The following is a 20,367-nucleotide window of genomic DNA, read 5'->3' as shown; positions in this document are numbered from 1 at the left end:
CTTCGGTCTTTGGATGCATTGTGCATTCTTGCACTCCTACAACATCCTGAACAGGACTCGACCGACACACCCTTTTGATCGTCAACATAAATATTAAGACGTCCGGCCCTCCAGATCATGTAGGTATCCCTCCGTTCCCATCACCTCACTCATCATTCACACACCTGTATCAATTAGCCCGAGAACTCCTTGTTGGGTTTTCTGCCTGTTCTGACAGCTAATTGTCATCGCATAGCTCGTTCTTTGCTTCTTGATATACAACACACAAGCTTGGGACGTTGATTCCCAGCAACTCTTTCAAAATGGTATTATTAGCCTCCTCACGATCCCTTGCGCGTTCGCTTGGTCCCCTTGCTTCTCGCTCTCGAGCTTTCCAGAGCAGCGCTGCTTCCCGTTCCCTGTCGACTGCCAGCGCTCGCGGCCAGGCCAAATCCACAACTCTCCTGAGGCCCACGGCCGCCTCGAGGACAAGCAGCTTGTTGTCGACTGGATCGTCTTTTCGTATGCTGACAACCCAACGCGAAAAGGTCAAAGTTCTTATGGTTTTGTACGATGGCGGACAGCACGCCAAGGATGTAAGTATCAATTTTTCCATTGTTACAACTCCCCTCTTGGATCTTGGATCCTATGTTCGTCGAGAAGAAGCATAAGGGCAGGACTCTTGACTCGAAACGCCCGGCTGCAAACTATCTCATAGCCTCAATTCTTGTTCTCTGCCATGTTTGTCTACTCAGCCCTGGCCCCGTGTCCAAATCGTCGGGTGCCTGTACTGTAACAGTTACAGGGGTTGTTTGGCATGTCGACAAGGAAGAGGGCAACCCGTTGTGGGGTAGCTATGTGACGACACTGCGGGGGTCCCTTGGCATGCTAGATCGGCGGCGATATGTCGGGATTGGGAACAGCCAATGGCCTCATCCGAGGTTCTGGGATGTTCCGAACAACCTGGCCATCAAACCCGATCATAGCTGCGGGGCAGGAAGGGCGCCCCTTGACGCTTTGAGCGACGAAAGCTTGGCCAAGCCAGATTTCATGCTAATTTGGGATCGTGTACCCGATTAGGTTCCTGAACTTCTCGGAGCCACTGAGAACGAGCTCGGTATCCGCAAGTGGCTCGAGGACCAAGGCCACACTTTGGTTACCACCTCAGACAAGGATGGTGAGAACTCGACGTTCGACAAGGAGTTGGAGGATGCCGAGATCATCATTACCACCCCGTACGTGTTACACTTTTGATGTTTTGCCTCTGAATATCTAATCGGGATGGCATAAATAGCTGACAACATACACACAGCTTCCACCCTGGATACCTGACTGCTGAGAGGCTGGCGCGCGCCAAGAAGCTCAAGCTCGCCGTCACTGCTGGTATCGGCTCTGACCACGTTGACCTGGACGCCGCCAACAAGACCAATGGCGGTATCACTGTCGCAGAGGTTACGGGCTCCAACGTCGTCTCTGTTGCTGAGCATGTTCTCATGACCATCTTGGTTCTCGTCCGCAACTTCGTCCCCGCCCACGAAATGATTCAGGCCGGCGAGTGGGACGTTGCTGGCGCCGCCAAGAACGAGTATGATCTCGAGGGCAAGGTTGTCGGTACCGTCGCTGTCGGCCGTATCGGCGAGCGTGTCCTGCGCCGTCTCAAGCCGTTCGACTGCAAGGAGCTCCTCTACTACGACTACCAGCCCTTGTCTCCCGAGGTCGAGAAGGAGATTGGCTGCCGCCGCGTGGACAACCTCGAGGAGATGCTGGCCCAATGTGATATTGTCACCATCAACTGCCCTCTGCACGAGAAGACTCGTGGCTTGTTCAACAAGGACCTCATTTCCAAGATGAAGAAGGGTAAGTGACACCGAATCTAATCTCGCATCACGGGCTGCACCTCGATAGGCCAGCACATACTAACATGCCTCGAATCGATAGGCTCATGGCTCGTCAACACTGCCCGTGGCGCCATTGTCGTCAAGGAGGACGTTGCCGAAGCTCTCAAGACCGGACACCTCCGCGGCTACGGTGGTGACGTCTGGTTCCCCCAGCCCGCTCCCAAGGACCACCCGCTCCGCTACGCCAAGAACCCCTTCGGTGGTGGCAACGCCATGGTCCCTCACATGTCGGGTACCTCCCTCGACGCCCAGAAGCGCTACGCTGATGGCACCAAGGCCATCCTGGAGAGCTACCTTACCGGCAAGCTTGACTACAGGCCTCAGGACCTTATCGTCCACGCTGGTGACTACGCCACAAAGGCTTATGGCGAGCGTGTTAAGATCACCAAGGCATAGAAATGTATATATAATGAATGAATGAATTTGATATCTTTTGCACCAGTACACCGCTACCGAGTTTTGTGATTTAATGTTCTGATGCAACCCAACTCTTGCAACCGCTCGCAACACCCTGTTTTTTGTACTGTGTCGATATCAAGTTACCACACGGTGCTAATCGAATTTGTGTACAGGGTCAAAGCTGAAAATAAAATATAGCTCATCACTCAACAATGCATGTCAACTAATTAACCAATAATCAATTCAAAGCAATCAGCATCCGGGGTACAGTCCCTGGGCGCGCTCATGCCACGGCTCCGTCCATCACTGCTATGGAAAGCATGTCGAATATCCCCAGATTTGGCGAGGCTTCTCCCGGTATGCAGAGACATTCCATCGGCGCTGAATGAGCTGCGGTGGATCCGCGAACATGTCCAATCTTTACCTGCGCCAGAAAACGGTCGATATCATGATCGACAACTTCGTGACATTATAGCCAGGCAAATCTGCATGCGCCGAGGCCTCGGTGAGCCTTTACAGTATTTGCTGGGCACGCAACCCTTTGGGGACTTGGAAATACTATGCAGGCCTGGCGTGTTGATTCCTAGGTACGCACAAATCGGGGCTTGCAGCGTGGTTTCTTTGGTTTCTTTTTATTGTTATTATTATTATTATTATTATATCACTCTGTTGGTATTCCTACTACTTTTGTGTCTGTGCGCCACCTAACGCTGCATCCAGACCAGAGACTGAGGCCTATACAATCCATCTGGTCAATCAAATCCGTTCAGGGAGATTGCTTGCCTTGGGATTTTTTCATGATATTATCAATCGCGGCGGGCTTCGAATCCTCGATATCTGCACTGGCACTGGATGCATACCTCTCCTGCTGGGGTCGCGCCTGGCTAGACATGGGCTGGTGGGCGAGGTCCGTGGCGTCGACATCTCCTCCAAGGCTCTTCGCCTGGCCCGAGATAACGCAGCCCACAACAGGGAACTCCTGCGAAACTGCGAACCACGGTTCCAAAAGCTAGACGTCTTCGCCGCCGATGACGCTCACACGACAAGCAGCCTGGCGGAGGACGGCAGCTGGGATGTGGTTACTTGCAACCCGCCGTACATATCCGAGGCTGGCTTTGCGCGTGACACGACCCGATCCGTGAGGAACTTTGAACCGAGGAACGCCAACGTCCCCGAGCAGCGGGACCTCGGCGGCTTGTATGACGCGGTCAGGCCCGAGGACGTCTTCTATGCGCGAGTCCTGGACATGTGTCGAGAGCATCTGCGACCTCGGGTGGTGTTCTTTGAGGTGGGCGACTTGGAACAGGCCAAAAGGGTCACTGCTATGGCTTTAAAGGATCAAGTCCAGGCTGAGATCTGGCGTGACCTGCCTGATGTTATGCCTGGTCATGATGACGATGGATCGGCTAGTGTCAGCATTAATGGGGTGACCGTGGCCGTCAAGGGGAGTGGCCATGGTAGAGGCGTGCTGATCCAGTATCATGGTGGAGGCGATCGACAAGGGCATAGCTGAAGCATGGTCATGATTCTTTCATTACTTATGAATGTAATGTCGATATGTCGCAGATCCGTACCCAGTAAAGCCAACCGTTAACGCCGTCATGTATGCCTTTTGGTGTAAATCACCGCCCGAAGCTCCAACCCACAATATCCCAACCAAAAAAAAGTAGAAGAAAATCGGGAACAAATTACAACATTTCGTCATCATCGCCTGTTGCTGTTGTTGCTGGTTGCGTACTTTCAGAAATAGCATCGAATCTCGACACAACCCCATCGACGGGGGCGTTGCCCATAGCAGCATCATCGTCGTCCTTGGCAAAAAACTTGTCGACCTCTGCCTGCTCCGCCTCGGCCTCGAGCTGCTTCTTGGACTTCTTCTCTCCGTTGGCCACCGCCCCGAGAGCCTGGGCGTTGATGTCGTCCCAGGCCTTCCTCCGGCCCTCGACCGTCTTCGCCTGACCGACACTCTTCTCCGTCTTCCTTGCCGTCCGGTCCATGACGGCCTCGGCGCGATCCATACTCTTCTCCTGCCGCCGGCGCATTTTGGACGTCATTTGGCTCTTGCGGTGCTTCTGCTTCTTGGAGACGCCGGCGTGATGGTGCGCGGCCAACACGGCCGGTCGCTGGTTTATTGACTGCTCAGGCAGCCGCACCTCCTTGAGCGACTTGTCCGTGTTGATGCTCGGCGAGGTCTCCCTACGCGCCGCTCGGGAGTGTTTCGACGGTGCTGTTTTAAAAAGAAAAAAAAGAAAAGAAAAAAAAAACAAGCCGGCCCAAGTTAGTCTTGACAGAGCCGGCACTCTGTGGAGGAATGGAGAATTGGGATACGGGACTTACCTTTCTTGGCCATTTTCTATTATTTTATTGCTCCTCTTTTGTTTCAAGTTCTTCTTTTTCTGTTGTTACTTTTTGTTCTTTGTTTACTTTGCGCCTTGGTTGACGGCGATGCGCAGAATCAAAGCCTGCTGCCACCGCTTGGTGGGGTTCGCGCCCGCCAATTTTCTTTTTATTATCTTATCGGAATTTTCCAGACATGGGTGTGGTGCAGGGGCGAGGGTAATCGAGGAATGCGGAGTTTAGTGTACATACTGCATGCACAGACACCGACCTACCTACCCTATACTTATGCCACATGTCAGATACTGTATGGCTTCAAAGATAGAACTAGGGCACTCACGCTCTCTTTTTTTTATCTTTTTTTTATGAGTAGACAGCGATCAGATGTAGATTGGATCAACATTTCAAGCGTCATTAGGCGGCTATGTTCACTCTCCATCCACAATAACGTTTATGCACTGTCAAAAAACTGTACACACCAGACGATTTTAGATAGTGACAAACCCATGCGCTTGGCACGCCTGCATGTCACTACTGCTCGTATTTGCAGGGGTGTGGCTTGCTTCAAGGGTACGGCGCTGTTAAGTCGTAATGAATTCTGTTGTCTGTAACTCCGCACAGAGGAAACATCCAACTACACAATCTTGTTCGTCAAACGCAACGGCAAGCTTGATTGATCTGTATCGAGGTCATGGAACTTACTTGGTTTTCCGTACTCTTACTCTCTTTGATTGAATAATCAGAGAACATACAGGAGTAACCACCTCCGAAAAAAAGGGCAAAAGATAAATAAAAATAAAACGAAGAAGAAAAGAAAACTCACCCCGCTAGCCTGCGCCATCATAGACAACTTTGCCAAAGATCCCGAGTTTTCTACCACTCTCCGAAACCTTCATCCCCGTCCACTCCAACATGAATTCCCAGGAGCGCTGGGTCTCAAGACAACAAGACCCAAGAGCCGGCCCCGGCGTCTACGACCCGTCGCGAGTCCTCGATCGTCTTCACGAACCTAGCATCATTCTGTCGTTGGCCATCCTGCTCGTGTCCATACTCTATACCGCTTCGATCAGCCTGCCATCGTTTGCTCGAATACTTTGGAACGGCCTGGTTACCGTCACGCCGGCGCGTCTGATCTTTGCAGTCGACGGCTGGATCAACCCCCCGCTGTTCCCTCGACCAGAGATGTTATCTCCCGCGGCGCAACCATCTAGCCATGCAGCCAAGAGCGAGGCACTGCGGAGGATATTAGGCGTGGATTCAGGAGCGACTGGCTTGTTAGCATCTGTATCCCAGGTTGGGCGGCGCATGCCTGGCTTTGGTGGTGGAGGAATTGGAGGAGGGCCCTTGAAGAAAACTCAGGTTGCCCAGCCCGCTGGCCTAGGCAATATTAGCAACTCTTGCTATCAGAACAGCATCCTTCAGGGGCTGGCGGCCCTGAAACCGTTGCCCGCATACTTGAACATTCCCACAAACTCTAGAGGCTCCGATTCTCGAGACAGCCCGGAAAAGGGCCCTGCGGCTACTCTGCGCGATCTGATCGCCCAGCTGAACGATGCGGACAACAACGGCCGTACACTCTGGACGCCTGCCGTCCTCAAAAACATGAGTACATGGACGCAGCAAGACGCGTCGGAATACTATCACAAGCTACTTGACGAGGTCGACGAGGAAATCACCAAGGCTGCGCAATCTATGCAGAAAACACCTGGACTGGAAAGCCTCGAGCCTTCTCCCTCGCCAGGCAAAGCCCCTTCTGATGATGGGTCTGCCGCCAGTTTGCATAGTGAAGACAGCGGCTACCACAGCCTGTCCTCGGCCTCCAAGATCAGCGTTGCAGGCAGCGAGACCCTCGCACCGCGGAACCCACTCCTGGGACTTCAGGCGCAGCGTGTGGCATGTGTATCGTGCGGCTGGTCTGAGGGCTTGTCCATGATACCATTCAACAGCATCACCCTCAGCCTGGGCATGGGTAATCAGAATCACGACCTGTACGAGAGGCTCGATGCTTATACGAGCATCGAATCGATACCGGGCGTCGAGTGTGGCAAGTGCACGCTGCTCAAGGCGCAGAGGCTTATTAATACGCTGATCGAGAGGAGCCGTGCCGGCGGAAAAGAGCCGGGCGACATCCCCGAAGCCTACGCTCGCATCGCAGCCATCAATGAGGCACTGGAGGAGGACGACTTTGACGAAAAGACCATTTCTGAGCGGTGCAAAATTTCACAAAAGGTCAATTCCATGAAGACGAAGCAGCTTGTCATAGCGCGCGCCCCTCAGAGCTTGGCCATACACATGAATCGGTCTGTGTTTGACGAGAGGACGGGCCAACAGTACAAGAACTTTTCGCCGGTTCGCTTCCCTGCCATTTTGGACCTTGGGCCTTGGTGTCTGGGTAGCGCAGAAGGTAGTGCTGCGGATGTCAAGCAAGATTTGAAAGTATCTTCGCAAGAAAAGTCTTGCCAGAATGAGCCCGGAACCAGCTCATCATCGGAAGGAGACGGCGATTTTGAACGTTGGCTACTTGACCCAAAGAAGTCGATGGTTGCCGGTGATGGACAACCATCGAGGATCGTCGGGCCTATATATGAGCTCAGGGCCGTCGTCACCCATCAAGGCCGACATGAGAATGGCCACTACATCTGCTACCGGAAACATCCGCGACCTAGACGAGACCCGGATAGTGGGAAACGTGATGCCAGCGCGCCTCCAAACCTGTCCCCGGATGGGGAGGGCATTGACGACACATGCAGTGACAGGAAGGCAGCACCAGCCCAGGCGAACGACCAGTCGAGCCTCTCGAACCTAGAGACCTTAACAGGTAACGCAGATGTCGCACAGAACGGCACCCCCGACGATGACCGAGGAGAAGATGACGCCGGATGGTGGAGACTGAGCGACCAAAACGTCGCCCGCGTTTCTGAAGAGGTTGTCATGGCGCAAGGGGGCGTCTTTATGCTCTTTTATGACTGCGTCGACCCCATTCCTGTGCTTACCTCGGATGCTGATGCCGACGCCGACGCCGACGCCGCATCCGGGACGGCAACCAGCGCCCCCGAGCCTTTGAATGACGACGGAGAAGTCAACGAGAGCGTCAGTTACAGGGCAGACTGACTTCTTGATGACTGATTTGCATTTGGGAACATCTGGATACAAGACTTTGTGTTTGCGTCGTTTCAAGGTTGCATAGCTCCAGGCGTTATTCGGGGGGTTGTGCTTTTTTTGGCGGTCGTGTTTTGTTTTATTATGGCGTTTGCTGAAAGGATAACCAGGTGTGCAGGGATGTGCCTTTTATGCAAGCATTGGGATTGACGGAGGCCGCGGAAAGTTTCTTTCTGCAAAGCTGCACAAACATGGCTTTGTTTGGATTTGGGAGACACTGACGAAGTAACCTTTTTCTAGCCTCGATGGCTGGCTCATGCATACAGACCTCATACTGAATCATGTCTATAATACAGCAGAGTTATAACATCTTCAGTGCCGTGGAAAGTTTCCTAGCTACCGTGCACGTTTCGGCCGCACTGCATGATTTTGACAGAGAAACACAAGGCAGAGTTTTACGTGCATACTGCTTTTAAATATCTTCCCTCTTGAGCCTTCTTCCTTGTCCGCCGGCAAAGTACCAATTTTACCTCGTGCCAAAATAGCTTACTTGATTGCAAGCCTTTGGGACCTGCCCATGATGTTATGAGGCATGTTCTGTCTCTTAGAGAGTCGTGTCAAGGCATGTATAACATAGGGCGATTCCCTTGGATGGGCGTCGGGTTTAAACGCCTAAAAGAAAGATAGCACAGCACTTCTTTGAACCCTTCGACGAGCAGACAGAAAGAGGGGCCATAGTTATTGCAAGTCGATTGTGCACCCAGTATTAGTCGCGCCGGGGTTGGATGAGTATACTAGACTCTACTGCTATTCTAATTAGTACCGAGTGCAATTTAGATACTTGCTGTACGTACAATCGATAGGTACACGAAATCTTCCAGTCTACCCAAGAGACGTGAAGCGGTTTTCTACCATGTACAAAATTAGAGTTTGCATATTGGCTGATCAACACCGTTGACCGACAAAAAAAGCACAACATGATACATACATACAGTGGTATAATTTTATGATGTGGGGCTTGGCGGGCTGGGTTAGCACTCAACTTACAGTCGGCACCGTTGGGGCCTTTGTTTTATTCGGCCGGACGGGTTTTTATTTTAGCGGCGGGCTCGAACTTTGATCTTCTTTTTCTTCTTCTCCACCCACTCTTGGCAATTTGACTCCACGGATCATTCATCCGTACCTTTGTAATCGACAACAACAGTATCTAGCCGATTCCTGCCCCACCCCCTGTCTCCTTGGCCAGGCTGTGAGAAAAGTGAGATCAAATCTCTAAACGGGTTTCACTGTGTCAGCGACGGACCCGAGTGCATGGTCTCATTGGCGAGACTTCGCAAGGTAGCCATAACTTTGATTACCTTGTCTAGCGTGTGCCTGAATTACCCCAGCAATTTTGCGAGGCGGAGTCGGAAAGGGAAGAACGAAAAAAAAAAAAAAAAAAAAAAAAAAAAAAGGAACAGGGATCACGCAGGTTGCACACAGCACGAGTTATGTTAGGTCCAAGAATTCTCGGCAGGCCGGGGTCTGGCAGGTTATGTGGGTCCTGGGGCCTTGTGGAGACCAATGGTGATAGCGCAAACAGGTGCCTAGCAATGTGGGAAGGGACCAGACTGGGCTGTTTAAGATAAAGGATAAAATGAAAAAGAAACAGAAAAGAAAAGAGCAAAAAAAAAAAAAAACGCGACGGCTTGTTTGCCGTCATACCCATCTTCCAAAGGGCTGAGTTGCATGGTTCTACAGCTCGTTCACTCCCTTACAAGGCTTTGGAAAGAGTACAGCGATATTGTGTCCCATTCCAGGCCGACTCGGGCAGCCAAAAAAACAAACAAGATGACACTGACACCCGACTCGTCGCGCGTTTGGACTCAAAAGCTTATTTTAGCATTTCCAAATTCCATTTTGATTCCTCTCTCCTAATGACGGTACTGACTGCTACCTACCTAGGATAGGGCCGTAATTCTAATTAAGTGCTCTACCACCCCTGCCGTCAGATTGGGCAAACAACTTGGGCGCCAAGACTCCGTCTATGAATTTACGGAAAAGGGTCTTTTCGGCCTTTTTGCTGGGAAAGCAGTCAGCAAGCCTAAGCCTGGAGATGCCTGCCTTGCCCTTGCTCAACTCCATCCCATTTTAGGCTTTCCTCCCTTCATTCCTCACCCACCACCTGCCACGCCCCTTCGCGCTACATTTTCTTTTCCGCAGCGGGCAGCAGGTGCGGCTGATCCTTTTCGCGTGTCATCCCGTATGATGCGCGCTTGTCAATCTGACTGCGGAGCAAGTGTCTCTCATTCTTCTCTCCAATGCACAAATTAGACATTTTTTTTTATCCCTTTGTGTTTCCTCATTTCAGCTTTGCTCACCCAAGTAAGAAGTCGCTTACTCCATTTCCCATATTAGAATAGCCTGTTCCCCCCACCGTCTCGTCTTCATCGCAGCGAAAGCGTTCCTTTCTTTTTCCCCCCCCTGTTCATCTGGAACTTATCAATATTTACTTTACAGCTTGAACAGTATCTTTGCTGGTCGCGACCTTCTCCCTATCCTCGTTCTTTACGACAATCCTAACAACATACCGTCCGGCTTTCACTAGCTCGCTCGGCCCGGGCCCCTAAGTTCGGATTGAAACATAACGCACAACTTAATCGGTTACTTACCCGGATTACCTAGGTACCTACCTGCCTTGGGTACCTACCTGCCCGGAGGAGTCGGGGAGACTTGCTACTGTGCAAAGCCCAAACAAGCTTTGGCTTCAGTTTCCAGGCCCTTCCTTCGCGGCACCTTCTCCTTCGTCTCACTCTTACTTGGGGGTTCTTTGATCAATCCCACTCAGAACAAAGAACTGGATAAGAGTTCGACTTCCTAGGAGACGCATCTTTCAGCTTGGCGAGATCCGAAAAAAAAAGAAGAAAAAATACCGACAACAATTCATCAATATGTCGGCGCCGGTTATGGAAAAAGCCACTGGGGGTGGGCTCCATCCCGCGCTTTACATCGCGTACGCCTCTTTCTGCCACTATCCCCATGTTGGAAAGAAACCAAAAACAAACCAAACGCCTCAAACGTTTATTTGCTAATCAACGGGCCTATCTCTGTCGTCGCCTGTACTTTCTTTAGGAGCTGGATCTTTTTCTCCAACAGCACCATCTTGTTCAATAAGTGGATCTTGGATAACAAGGAGACACCATTCAGTATGTTTTTTTTTTTTTTTTTTTTTTTTATCATTCTCTCCCTCTTGACTAAAACATCCTCCCGTCACTTGCTGTCAAGTTTCATACCGTCTTGACGTCAAATCTATCTCACACAACCCTCTATGTATTGTTTACGAACACTTACTAACGACCTTCTCTTGCAGAATACCGTATGTTTCAGTATTTATCACTCTATTATGATTGGGAGCTCACGTTACTTCATGCCCTCGGAGCAAAAACGTTCCCTTCAGCTATCCCACCCCCTCACTGGAAGCTAGCTAACTTATTGACTCTCACCACTACCAGCCGTCATCCTAACATGCTGGCACATGATTTTCTCCACCGTGGCGACACAAGTCCTGGCTCGCACCACGACCATGCTTGATGGGCGTAAGGAGGTCAAAATGTCTGGTCGCATTTATTTACGCTCCGTCGTCCCCATTGGCCTGCTCTACTCGGGATCCCTCGTTTGCTCAAACATGGTCTACATGTACCTGTCCGTGTCTTTCATTCAGATGCTCAAGGCTGCCGCCCCTGTTGCCGTCCTTCTCTGCTCCTGGGCATGGCGCCTCAAGGAGCCTTCGGCCAAAACTTTCGCCAACGTCAGCGTCATCGTCTTTGGCGTTATGATTGCCAGCTTGGGCGAGATCTCTTTCAGCTGGTTGGGCGTCATCTATCAGCTTGGCGGCATCGTATTCGAGGCCCTGAGGTTGACCATGATCGAGGTCATGCTGGCTGGCGACTCGGAACAGAAGAAGATGGACCCTCTGGTCTCTCTCTACTACTACGCCCCCGTCTGCGCCGTTACCAACATCTTCGTCGCTCTCGTCGTTGAAGCCAAGACCTTCCAAATTGAGGACCTCATCAACGTGGGTATCGTCATGCTCGTGCTCAACGCCCTTGTGGCCTTCATGCTCAATGTTGCGAGCGTCATGCTGGTGTGTTGGATTCTATTCCCCTGAATGGTAAAACTAAGCCCTTTCTAGGCCGCTAACGACAACGCATCCAAAATCATCAGATCGGCAAGACGTCATCCCTCGTCCTCACACTGTCTGGTATCCTCAAGAACATCCTCCTCATCGTGGTTGCCGTTCTTTTCTACGCCGAGAAGGTCACCTTCATACAGTTTGTCGGCTACTCGATCGCTCTGGCCGCTCTGACCTACTACAGCCTCGGTTGGGATGTCATAAAGTCCCGTTCCGTCGCTGCTGCCGACTGGACACGCGCAATGTTCAGCTCCTCGGGTGTCGAAGACGCGCGCTTGTCTCCTGCCGTTCGGCGCGCCCTGATTCTTGGTGTGATCCTGCTCATCCTTGTGCTCGTGACATTTGCCATGTTCCACGACGGCACCTCCAGTCTAAAGGAGACTATCATTGGTCGTCGGTAGTACCCGGTCCTATATCACTGAAGGCCGCGTCCAGTGGAAACGCAACGGTGCTTGCTGTGACAAGCAAGGAAAACCGTGCGGTGGTAGACGCAGCAAGCGATATGAAACGAATATAATAGAACCTCGAGATTTGATTTATTTTGGTTGGTTTTTATGTTACACTTTGAATTGGGCGTTTTATGGGGGAAAAGACAAAGCGATGTAGGATGATTGTGCTTTTGGAATGCTTATTATCAAAAAAGAAACAAAAAACAAAGATTTATTAAACAAGATCTGGATCTGTAAACTCGTATTCCATCTCTTGAAAGGTCTGTCCGTTCGAGAAAAACACGAACATGTTTCTCGTCAACCCCGAACGCCATACTAAAGCTTTATCAAGAAGACGAGACTGAGTCCTTACGCATTGCAATATGCAGTCTTGTACACAAGGGGAGTTCACACTGATCAAATTCGCTGTTCCTTCCAAACCACTCAATACAAGCATGAATATTCGCCGGTAATAGGAATTACCATCCCCAATCCATATCTGGACTAATTGCATAAAGCAGTGGCCAAAACAAGCCGACCCAAACCCCGCGGCTCCATGTCCATATCCACAAGTGAAGAAGAAACAAAAGTGCATCGGTGCAAACGGTTTCACCCGACCACTTCCCACAGCTTGGACCATGAAATCAATATACCTTGTCGTAGCAAGCTGGTTAGCGGGGTTGATTCCGCTTTGCCAGGTTTTGCCATGGATACAGAGACCTTGGACCTTGCCCAGTATTAGGCCGACGAGTTGACGTTGTCGATGCCCAGGCGTCAATGGTTCCTAGAGCCGCAGGCACAGAATAGCTGTCAGAATTCCCACGAGAGATAAATTGGGGCGCCGAGCTAGCTGTTTGGCCCCCCAGGAGTCTGGGAGTGATTCCTCGAGGTCCACCCCTCCCTGCAGCTTGGCTGCTAGGCCACGGCCTGGGGCCCGCTGGGGCTGTAACCGGCACAAAGGGGCTAGTACGAGGGATTGCGGTATGTATCGAAGCTTGGCCAGCGGGGATAGCGAATGAGTGATGCTGTCCCGTGGTGAATGGCATGGCGGAGATGTTGCTGCCGCCAGAAACCATGGCAGTGCCCAAGGTAGGAAGGACGTTGTTGTGCTCAGGTCTGTATGTGGAGGCAAGCTGAGGGTCCTAGCGTCGGCTTCTACTCCGTTGACGGCTACGACTGCGACTGCGGTCACGACGCCTCCTGACAGACGCGCTCCTTGATCGGTCCCGACGTGAGGGGCGGTCACTCCGATCCCTATCGCGGTCCCTGTCCCTCACCCTGTCTCGTTCCCGGCTGCGATCGCGACGCCTCCTGAGAGAGGCGCTCCTTGACCTGTCTCGACGTGAGGTACGATCTCGGTCTCGATAGCTATCGCGCTCTCTGTCTCTCCGGGGGCTACGACTTCGGGAACGGCTGCGGCGTCTCTCGCGTCTGTCGTCACGTCTGTCATCGCGACGATCCCTATCATTTCGCCTGTCCTTCTCGCGGCTTCTTTCCCTGGCCCGATCCCTGTCCCTGTCGCGACTGCGGCTACGATCTCGTCCGCTCGTGGTATGCCGATCAATATTTGATCGGCGATCGCCAGGCACATAACGGTCAATCTCTTCGCGTGTGCTGGTAGTGACAGTACGCTTGACATCTGGCGAGCGGTCGCCTGGGCTGCGCCTGTCGTCCGAGCCGGAGACCAAGGCTGGTCGTTCTCGGTTCTCTCGTTGTGCTGCCAAGTAGGCACGGGCTTCCTTTTCGCGTTTGCGGACTTCCTCCTGCTTCCATTCCTCTTTCCCTTCCCTATCGAGACTGGGGGGTGGTCGCGTAGCTGTGGATGGAGCGTCTTGGCGTGACCGGCTGCGGCGCCGTCTGCTTCTGTCGCGCCGGATGGGTGATCTGCTGCGACGACGACTCCTTGACCGTCTTTGTGATCTGCTGCGATCCCTAATATGGCGCCTCTCACCTCTGGCATCCCGGTCATCGACAGCCCGGCCTCCAGCCTTATCCTTGTCGCCATCGGCTTTCTCTGGAGGCTTTCCAACGTCGGTCTTCGGAACAGATGTCGGTTTCTTCGTCTCGGAGCCTCCCGCAGTGGTGGTTTGTGCTGGAACCGGAGGCTTTGGTTCATTCGAAGTTGTTGTGGGGATTGATTTCGTCGTGTCCTTGGAAGCAACATCTTTATCCTTGTCAGCAGTAGAAGAAGTTTCGGTTGCCTTCTTTTCCGTATCGGATTTGCTGGGCCGACCAGGGGATCGATCACGGCCACGTCCGATTCTGGAATCATCCCTGGGTCTACTCCTGTCCCGTCTAGGTGACCTCGCCCGAGATCTGCTGCGCTGTCTCCAGGTAGATCTGGTTGAGGAAACGCCCCGGTCTGCCCCTCGTCGTTCCGTTGCTCGTCTTGAGCTGCTGCGCGCCCTTCGGGGGGAGCGCGCCCTAGATCGGCTTCGATCCCTTCGGTCCCGTCGGTCATCTTTGCGATCGTCCCTTCGCTCATCTCGGCGATCATCCCTACGTATTCTGGAGCGGCTGCGATCTCTGCGATCATCACGGCGATCCACCCTAGTCCTGGAGCGGCTTCTTTCATCCCTCCTGTCTGTCTTAATGCGGGACCTGCTGCGATCTCTGTAACTGCGGCTGTCACGTCTGGGCCGAGGAGATCTGGATCGACGATCAGACCGTCTTCGATCGTCGATCCGAGATTGTCGACTATGGTCCCGGGCTCGACTCCTATCTCGGGTATGTCTGTCTCGTGACCTCTCACGGTCCCGGCCACGGTCACGATCACGGTCACGATCACGGTCACGGTCACGGTCACGGTCACGGTCACGGTCACGGTCACGATCACGATCACGATCACGATCACGGTCACGATCACGATCACGGTCACGGTCACGGTCACGGTCAGACGATCGCTGTGAGCTACTAGGTCGTCGACCTTGCTCACGGTCTTTGCTTGACGGTTCTTCCTTGCACGACTTAGCTGCCATGTCCTTAGTTTCCTCACTAGGTGCTTCTGCCTTGGGCAGTGCTTGAGATGGAGGCGGAGCTGGGGCCTCAGCCATGGGCACCGTCTTGATCCTGATCTCCTTGATCGTCTTGACCTCAGGTTTTGCCGGTGGCTTGGTAACCGGTGTCAATGGCTTGGCGATGGGCGCTGTCGCCGACAGCCTCTTGCCTTCGGAAGCATTCTTGGCATCTGGGTTAGAGTCACTGCGAGAGAATATTGCCGATCCAGGTTTGGCTTTCTTCCGCGGTGGTGGTACCAGCGTCTCATCAACCTCGAGTTCTGGCTGCTTTGGCGTGTCCTTGGTGCTCTCCCGTAAAAGATCCGCGAGCGCTTGCTCTTCCAGGCGCTGTAGGTCTTTCTGAGACAATGGCTCCTTGGACCGATCGTCATCCCTGGTGCTCCTTCTCCTGTCGGAGTCACGGTGCCTGTCGCGGTCGCGGTCTCTGGCCCCATCCCTGCTTCTGTCACGCCTTCGTGAACGATCCCGGCGGCGTGACCGCGAACGATCACGGTCTCTACTTGCGCGCCGTGACCTGTCTCGGCTTTCACGTCGCCTCTCGCGCCTATCTTTGCTGCGATCTCGTTCCCGCTCTTTCTCACGCTCCTTGCGCTTCGCCTCGCGCTCCTTTTCTCGCGCCTCCCTAGCGGCTCGCTCCTCTTTTTCCCGGATATCCCGCTCGAGCTTCCGTTTCATCTCCTCCACTTTCCGGAGTTCTTCCCTAACCTTTTCGCGCTCGGCCTGCCTAGCAGCCCGATCTGCGGCATAAGCAATGTCGGTCTTTGAACCTCGCTCCTGTTCGGCAAGGGCTGCTTCTTCGCCAATCTCGGCACGCCTCAGCTCGCGAATGTTGTTCTCTATTGCCTTGAAGTCGATAAGGCTCTCGATAACAGCCTCGGCCTTCTGATAAACACCGCTACGGTCAAGAGCGCCATCGATTAGGGCAGCAGCCTTGCCCCGATCAAGCGTCAGGAGCTGATGTGCATTCCGTTCGACTTCCTGCTCGGCAACTTCTAAAATTGATTTCGTAACTTGTGCCTCGTAGTCCTGCAGTCAACAAGTTAGCAACACCGCAACTCGGCTGCAAATTTCCGGATCAAAGTTGGCTTCCAACATACGCTTGCCTCGAACTTATCCCAGACCTGCTTCCGAATCTCGTCGTATCCGCCCTTCTTCTTGAAACCATGTGCCAGCGTTTCGATGGCCGACCGTACGGCAGACGACAATGGAAGCTCGGATGCCTTGAAAGACAGCGGCTTCAATGCTGGAGCCATATCGCCCCGAGATTCTTCGGCGACTGGCATGGCTGTTGCCGCGGCCATTGGTTCGGGGGCCGTGCTGGTCGTACGTTGTAGATGGCAAGTGCTTCGAACTTAGCTGAGCGTGTCGGGCTTCAATGTTGAAAACGTGCGCCAACCCAAGGCTAGCGAGCGAGGAAGCGGTTTGGTTGGCTGCACATGGCTAATGGGCGGGGGGGATTTCGCAGTACTTTCTTTTGAACTGATAGCCGAGCGCCGTGTATGGTGGTTTTGCTCAAGGATCTTTAGCGAAACTTGTCGTATTGTCAAAATACAGAAATCGAACTGCCTTTCTCTTTTGTGACGATCGTCTGGAAAATAGGCTGCGAATACTGGTGGTGAGGGAGCGACATCTGCTCAGTCGCCCGAACTTAAATTCCAAGGAAAAAACAGATGTTGAAGGATCGCGAAAAGGTGTCGCGCGTGCCTGCTAAATTGAGACTGATTGAATGTCCCGCCCCTGTCGCCAAGGTTGCAAGGATCAGCTAAGGTACCTGCAGAGTAGCATTGTAAGTGGGGAAGTTTTGTCCAGCCCAAGTGGGGTTTTCTAGTTCGCCAGCAGCCAATAGCAGGTGGTTCAATTAACGGCTTGAGGATAAACTGTATCGCCGAAGCTCTACCAAGCTTGACGTCGGGATTGAACTGAATTGGGTCCTTCGCGTCGGCGGGACTCACTGGGAAGCTCGCTCGGTCATTGAATTGTACCAACTTGACGACATCCAATCCAAAATAATACCTGACAGCACCATCGCATTTGCGATCCCACCGAAATTGTCGAACCAGGCCATCGAAGAGCCGTCGACTGAAACCTACGCTCACCCCTCCCAGCGATCACGATACACAACTAAAGTCAATCACATAAGATGGTGTCCAGAGTCGTCTTTTGGGCCGGCTTCGGTGCGTGTGGCCTTTTCTTTCGAAATCACGATAGCTTGCCGTTGCGGGCCGTCAATTATTAATTGGTCAATAAGAGAAAAGCATAATCGCTAACCTTTCTTGCGAGCCTTACAGGCGTGGCCGTGCGAGCGTGGCAGCTGGGTCTCCAGATGGTGCCGCTGTTCCACAAGCAAGGCCTCTGGGCTTACCCTTTCTTCGGTGCGGTTGGTGGTAGCTTTGGATACTGGCTGCAGGGCGTCGATGACAGGCAAACCGCAATGTTGGCACAGAGGAAAGAGTTGCTGCTGGAGAAGCGTGCAAGGAGAGCACAGAAGTTAGAGTCCGCTGAGGCAGAGGCGGCTGCTCACTAGACGGGGTGAATGGTTCGATGGACATCGACGACTAAACTACTACAGCGGCAAATATATACGTGGAATTGAAGGCCTTGAGGGACGATAAGAGATCAATGTCAAGCTTCTCAATGCCGGCCAGGTACCATTGGAGGGTCATATCACAAAATCGGATTGGAAGTCTCTTAGCATCAAGTCTGAGGCTACGGACGCACTGTCAGTAGCATACAGATCTCACTTTTTATTCTTTCCTTTTTTTTTGGGTTCTGAACAATTTCTATGACCTTAATTACGAGAAAATGAAGACAGGACTGGCATTTACCAGGCTCAGTCTCGCAGCCACAGGTATCCGCCGGTTTAAACCAAGGTCAGTTAGGGTCATCCTGTTTTCGAAGGATTGCAAGAACAGCGCTTGGCGGGGCGTTCCCGGTCTCTGTCTCGAACTCGGTTATCAAGACGGATACGTGCTCCTCACGGGTGGTGTCAAAGAGTAATCTGAACCCGTCTGCGGTAAACTTGTCGGGCTCGATTTCGTTGTAGGTCAGTGGCTCGATTGCCACGCGGTCTCTGTCTACGTTGATGGACTCGGACAGAGCTATGACGGGTATGTCCCGTAGCGCTGCGGCAGCTGCAATATCGCTGGTGCCCAACGGAGCATATAGGGCGCCGTTGGCAAAGACAGACTCGACGCCAAGTATCACCTTGGTGCCTGGGCGAAGGATACCGCTGAGTTCGACAAGTCTCGGGACGTATGAAACCTTGACGCCTTCTGTATGCAGTAGCCTGGCCAGGTCCCGACCATTTGCACCAGTGCTGTCACCCACTACCACGACCGAAAAGCGCTTGCCGTCAGCCCATGCCAGCTGCATAGCCTTCTGTACTAGCCTATGGTGGCCATATGTCAACAAGACATCGCCATCGGCGATCATATTTGCTGCGTTTTTGGTAACAATGACCTCGGCATAGTTGATCTTCTCCTCTATGAAGGCATCGATCGTCTTGCACAGCGCCTTGATGGCGGTCTTGTCGGAAGTGTCAATGTCTAGCTCCGAAACGCGGCTCTTTATCTGCCGAATCGCATTGCCCATGGCGAAGCACATAGGCCTGCACTCGGTCAGATATTCAATCTGCGGATTCAAGACGTATGGAACAAAGTGTCTTGAGAACGAATTGCCGGCAGGCGCCTCGTATGATAGTAGAACCTACGCCAAATGTTAGTAGATATTCAAGAAAGCCCAGACTGCCAAGACCACCTCTTACCTCCTTGAATGCCAGTAACGTCCCCCTGAGCCTGGAAATGTTCTCCCTCAGGGTAAACGTCCCCATTTTCTGGCCAAGTGCGAGGACGGCATGATGTACATCCCTGTCCGCTTCTGGCAGGGAGATCCTCTTGGCAACTGGAAGATGGCTAAAGCACAACGGGGCCGAAGGTTTGGCCTCCTTTTTCTCCTTTTGTGATGATGCATGCGTGGAGGCGGCGGCTTGCTTTCCACCGTGTGCAGGGCGCCCTCCGCCGGGCACCTGCTGCGGCCCATCCTGCTTCGACTTGGACTTGGCGCCCTTTGCTCCATCCCCCGAGGCGCCCGGCACGGCAGGCTGGGTAGCTGGGGCCTCAGTCGCCGATACAGGACCTGTCGGAGGGGCAGCGGCGGCGGCCTTTGCGGCAATCGCTTGGGCTCGCCTTTGAGCCTTCTCTGCTTGTTTTTTGGCCTTCGCCTCGGCAGCCGCGGTCATCTTCTTTGCCGCCGTCGCGGGCGCACCTGCGCTGCCAGACGCTGCCGCCGGGGTTGGAGGCTTGTCTGTCAACTTTGCTGTTTCGGAAGCAGTGACAACATCTGCCCCGGTACCCGGAGTGGGACCATCGGTCGCTACCGAAGCCATATCGGTGGTGCGCCGTGCCGTCCTGTATGCACCAGTCCAAATCCCGTGATCAAGCTTTCCCAAGGGATTTCGCGGGGTCGTGATTTGCTGGTGTTGTTTGAATTTGTTCTTCGCCGAGATGTGAGAAGCTTCTTGGAAAGCAGACAAAGCCTCAGGCGATACAGGCCAGTAATTTTAAAAGGAAAAACAATTCTCTGCTTTTGTCTTTTTTTTTCCCCTGTGAACAGTTAAATCCTGTTTTAAATGTTGTGCCTGGCTGGTCCTACACGCGAAGGTTGAGTCACCCATTTGTGCCTAAGCTTGGTGGAATTTGCCCCGCCTAAATCCCGCCTTGCAGACAAAAAGCTTTACAGACACCCCATGTTTGCATACCCCACGATTCGACCAACCATTCAGAAGAGTCCAATGCAGCTTCCAACGTCACGTAGGTACATTTACATGAACAAAGCTCTAATTCTGTCCACGTCTAGATCTACTCCTAGAATCTAGTACACTTCTTGCGCAATAAATAAATGCCGGCGTCAAAACACTATCAGTACAGTGCCAATACTATACAAAATCCGGGCCAATCGTCATCCGATCAAGCCCTCTATATGCGTCTTGGATTGCCTAGGACAATTCACAAAGGTCCATGGAGCTCTCAAGCCATGTAGAA

The 20,367-nt window shown here is 52.7% G+C and overlaps 8 protein-coding genes across 8 annotated transcripts; 5 read left to right on the top strand and 3 right to left on the bottom strand.

Annotated features, from left to right (window-relative positions):
* Positions 1-302: 302 nt before the first annotated feature.
* On the top strand, positions 303-2,273 carry PpBr36_04514 (uncharacterized protein; the record flags this gene model as incomplete). The annotated part of the gene is made up of 4 exons (XM_029891673.1): positions 303-575; positions 1,060-1,214; positions 1,292-1,836; positions 1,918-2,273. 4 exons carry the CDS (start codon positions 303-305, stop codon positions 2,271-2,273), a joined length of 1,329 nt encoding a protein of 442 aa, XP_029749784.1.
* Positions 2,274-2,561: 288 nt separating this feature from the next.
* Positions 2,562-3,789, top strand: PpBr36_04513 (uncharacterized protein; the record flags this gene model as incomplete). The annotated part of the gene is made up of 2 exons (XM_029891672.1): positions 2,562-2,863; positions 3,165-3,789. The coding sequence occupies 2 exons, from the start codon at positions 2,562-2,564 to the stop codon at positions 3,787-3,789; spliced, it is 927 nt and encodes a 308-aa protein (XP_029749791.1).
* A 175-nt stretch (positions 3,790-3,964) lies between these two features.
* PpBr36_04512 (uncharacterized protein) lies at positions 3,965-4,626 on the bottom strand (the record flags this gene model as incomplete). The annotated part of the gene is made up of 2 exons (XM_029891671.1): positions 3,965-4,503; positions 4,614-4,626. The coding sequence occupies 2 exons, from the start codon at positions 4,624-4,626 to the stop codon at positions 3,965-3,967; spliced, it is 552 nt and encodes a 183-aa protein (XP_029749790.1).
* Positions 4,627-5,525: 899 nt separating this feature from the next.
* Positions 5,526-7,724, top strand: PpBr36_04511 (uncharacterized protein; the record flags this gene model as incomplete). Its single annotated transcript, XM_029891670.1, has 1 exon — positions 5,526-7,724. One exon carries the CDS (start codon positions 5,526-5,528, stop codon positions 7,722-7,724), a length of 2,199 nt encoding a protein of 732 aa, XP_029749789.1.
* Positions 7,725-10,642: 2,918 nt separating this feature from the next.
* PpBr36_04510 (uncharacterized protein) lies at positions 10,643-12,284 on the top strand (the record flags this gene model as incomplete). Its single annotated transcript, XM_029891669.1, has 4 exons — positions 10,643-10,704; positions 10,824-10,897; positions 11,204-11,835; positions 11,916-12,284. 4 exons carry the CDS (start codon positions 10,643-10,645, stop codon positions 12,282-12,284), a joined length of 1,137 nt encoding a protein of 378 aa, XP_029749788.1.
* A 1,300-nt stretch (positions 12,285-13,584) lies between these two features.
* PpBr36_04509 (uncharacterized protein) lies at positions 13,585-16,629 on the bottom strand (the record flags this gene model as incomplete). Its single annotated transcript, XM_029891668.1, has 5 exons — positions 13,585-14,195; positions 14,263-14,482; positions 14,545-15,254; positions 15,307-16,354; positions 16,426-16,629. 5 exons carry the CDS (start codon positions 16,627-16,629, stop codon positions 13,585-13,587), a joined length of 2,793 nt encoding a protein of 930 aa, XP_029749031.1.
* Positions 16,630-17,468: 839 nt separating this feature from the next.
* Positions 17,469-17,852, top strand: PpBr36_04508 (uncharacterized protein; the record flags this gene model as incomplete). The annotated part of the gene is made up of 2 exons (XM_029891667.1): positions 17,469-17,502; positions 17,617-17,852. The coding sequence occupies 2 exons, from the start codon at positions 17,469-17,471 to the stop codon at positions 17,850-17,852; spliced, it is 270 nt and encodes an 89-aa protein (XP_029749032.1).
* A 347-nt stretch (positions 17,853-18,199) lies between these two features.
* PpBr36_04507 (uncharacterized protein) lies at positions 18,200-19,712 on the bottom strand (the record flags this gene model as incomplete). The annotated part of the gene is made up of 2 exons (XM_029891666.1): positions 18,200-19,033; positions 19,092-19,712. The coding sequence occupies 2 exons, from the start codon at positions 19,710-19,712 to the stop codon at positions 18,200-18,202; spliced, it is 1,455 nt and encodes a 484-aa protein (XP_029749033.1).
* Between the last annotated feature and the right edge of the window lie 655 nt (positions 19,713-20,367).

Source organism: Pyricularia pennisetigena, chromosome 6 (genome assembly GCF_004337985.1).
Source record: "Pyricularia pennisetigena strain Br36 chromosome 6, whole genome shotgun sequence".
NCBI lineage: Eukaryota > Fungi > Ascomycota > Sordariomycetes > Magnaporthales > Pyriculariaceae > Pyricularia > Pyricularia pennisetigena.
Note: the sequence above shows the minus strand (reverse complement) of the source record. Positions and strands in the feature narration are given on the sequence as shown.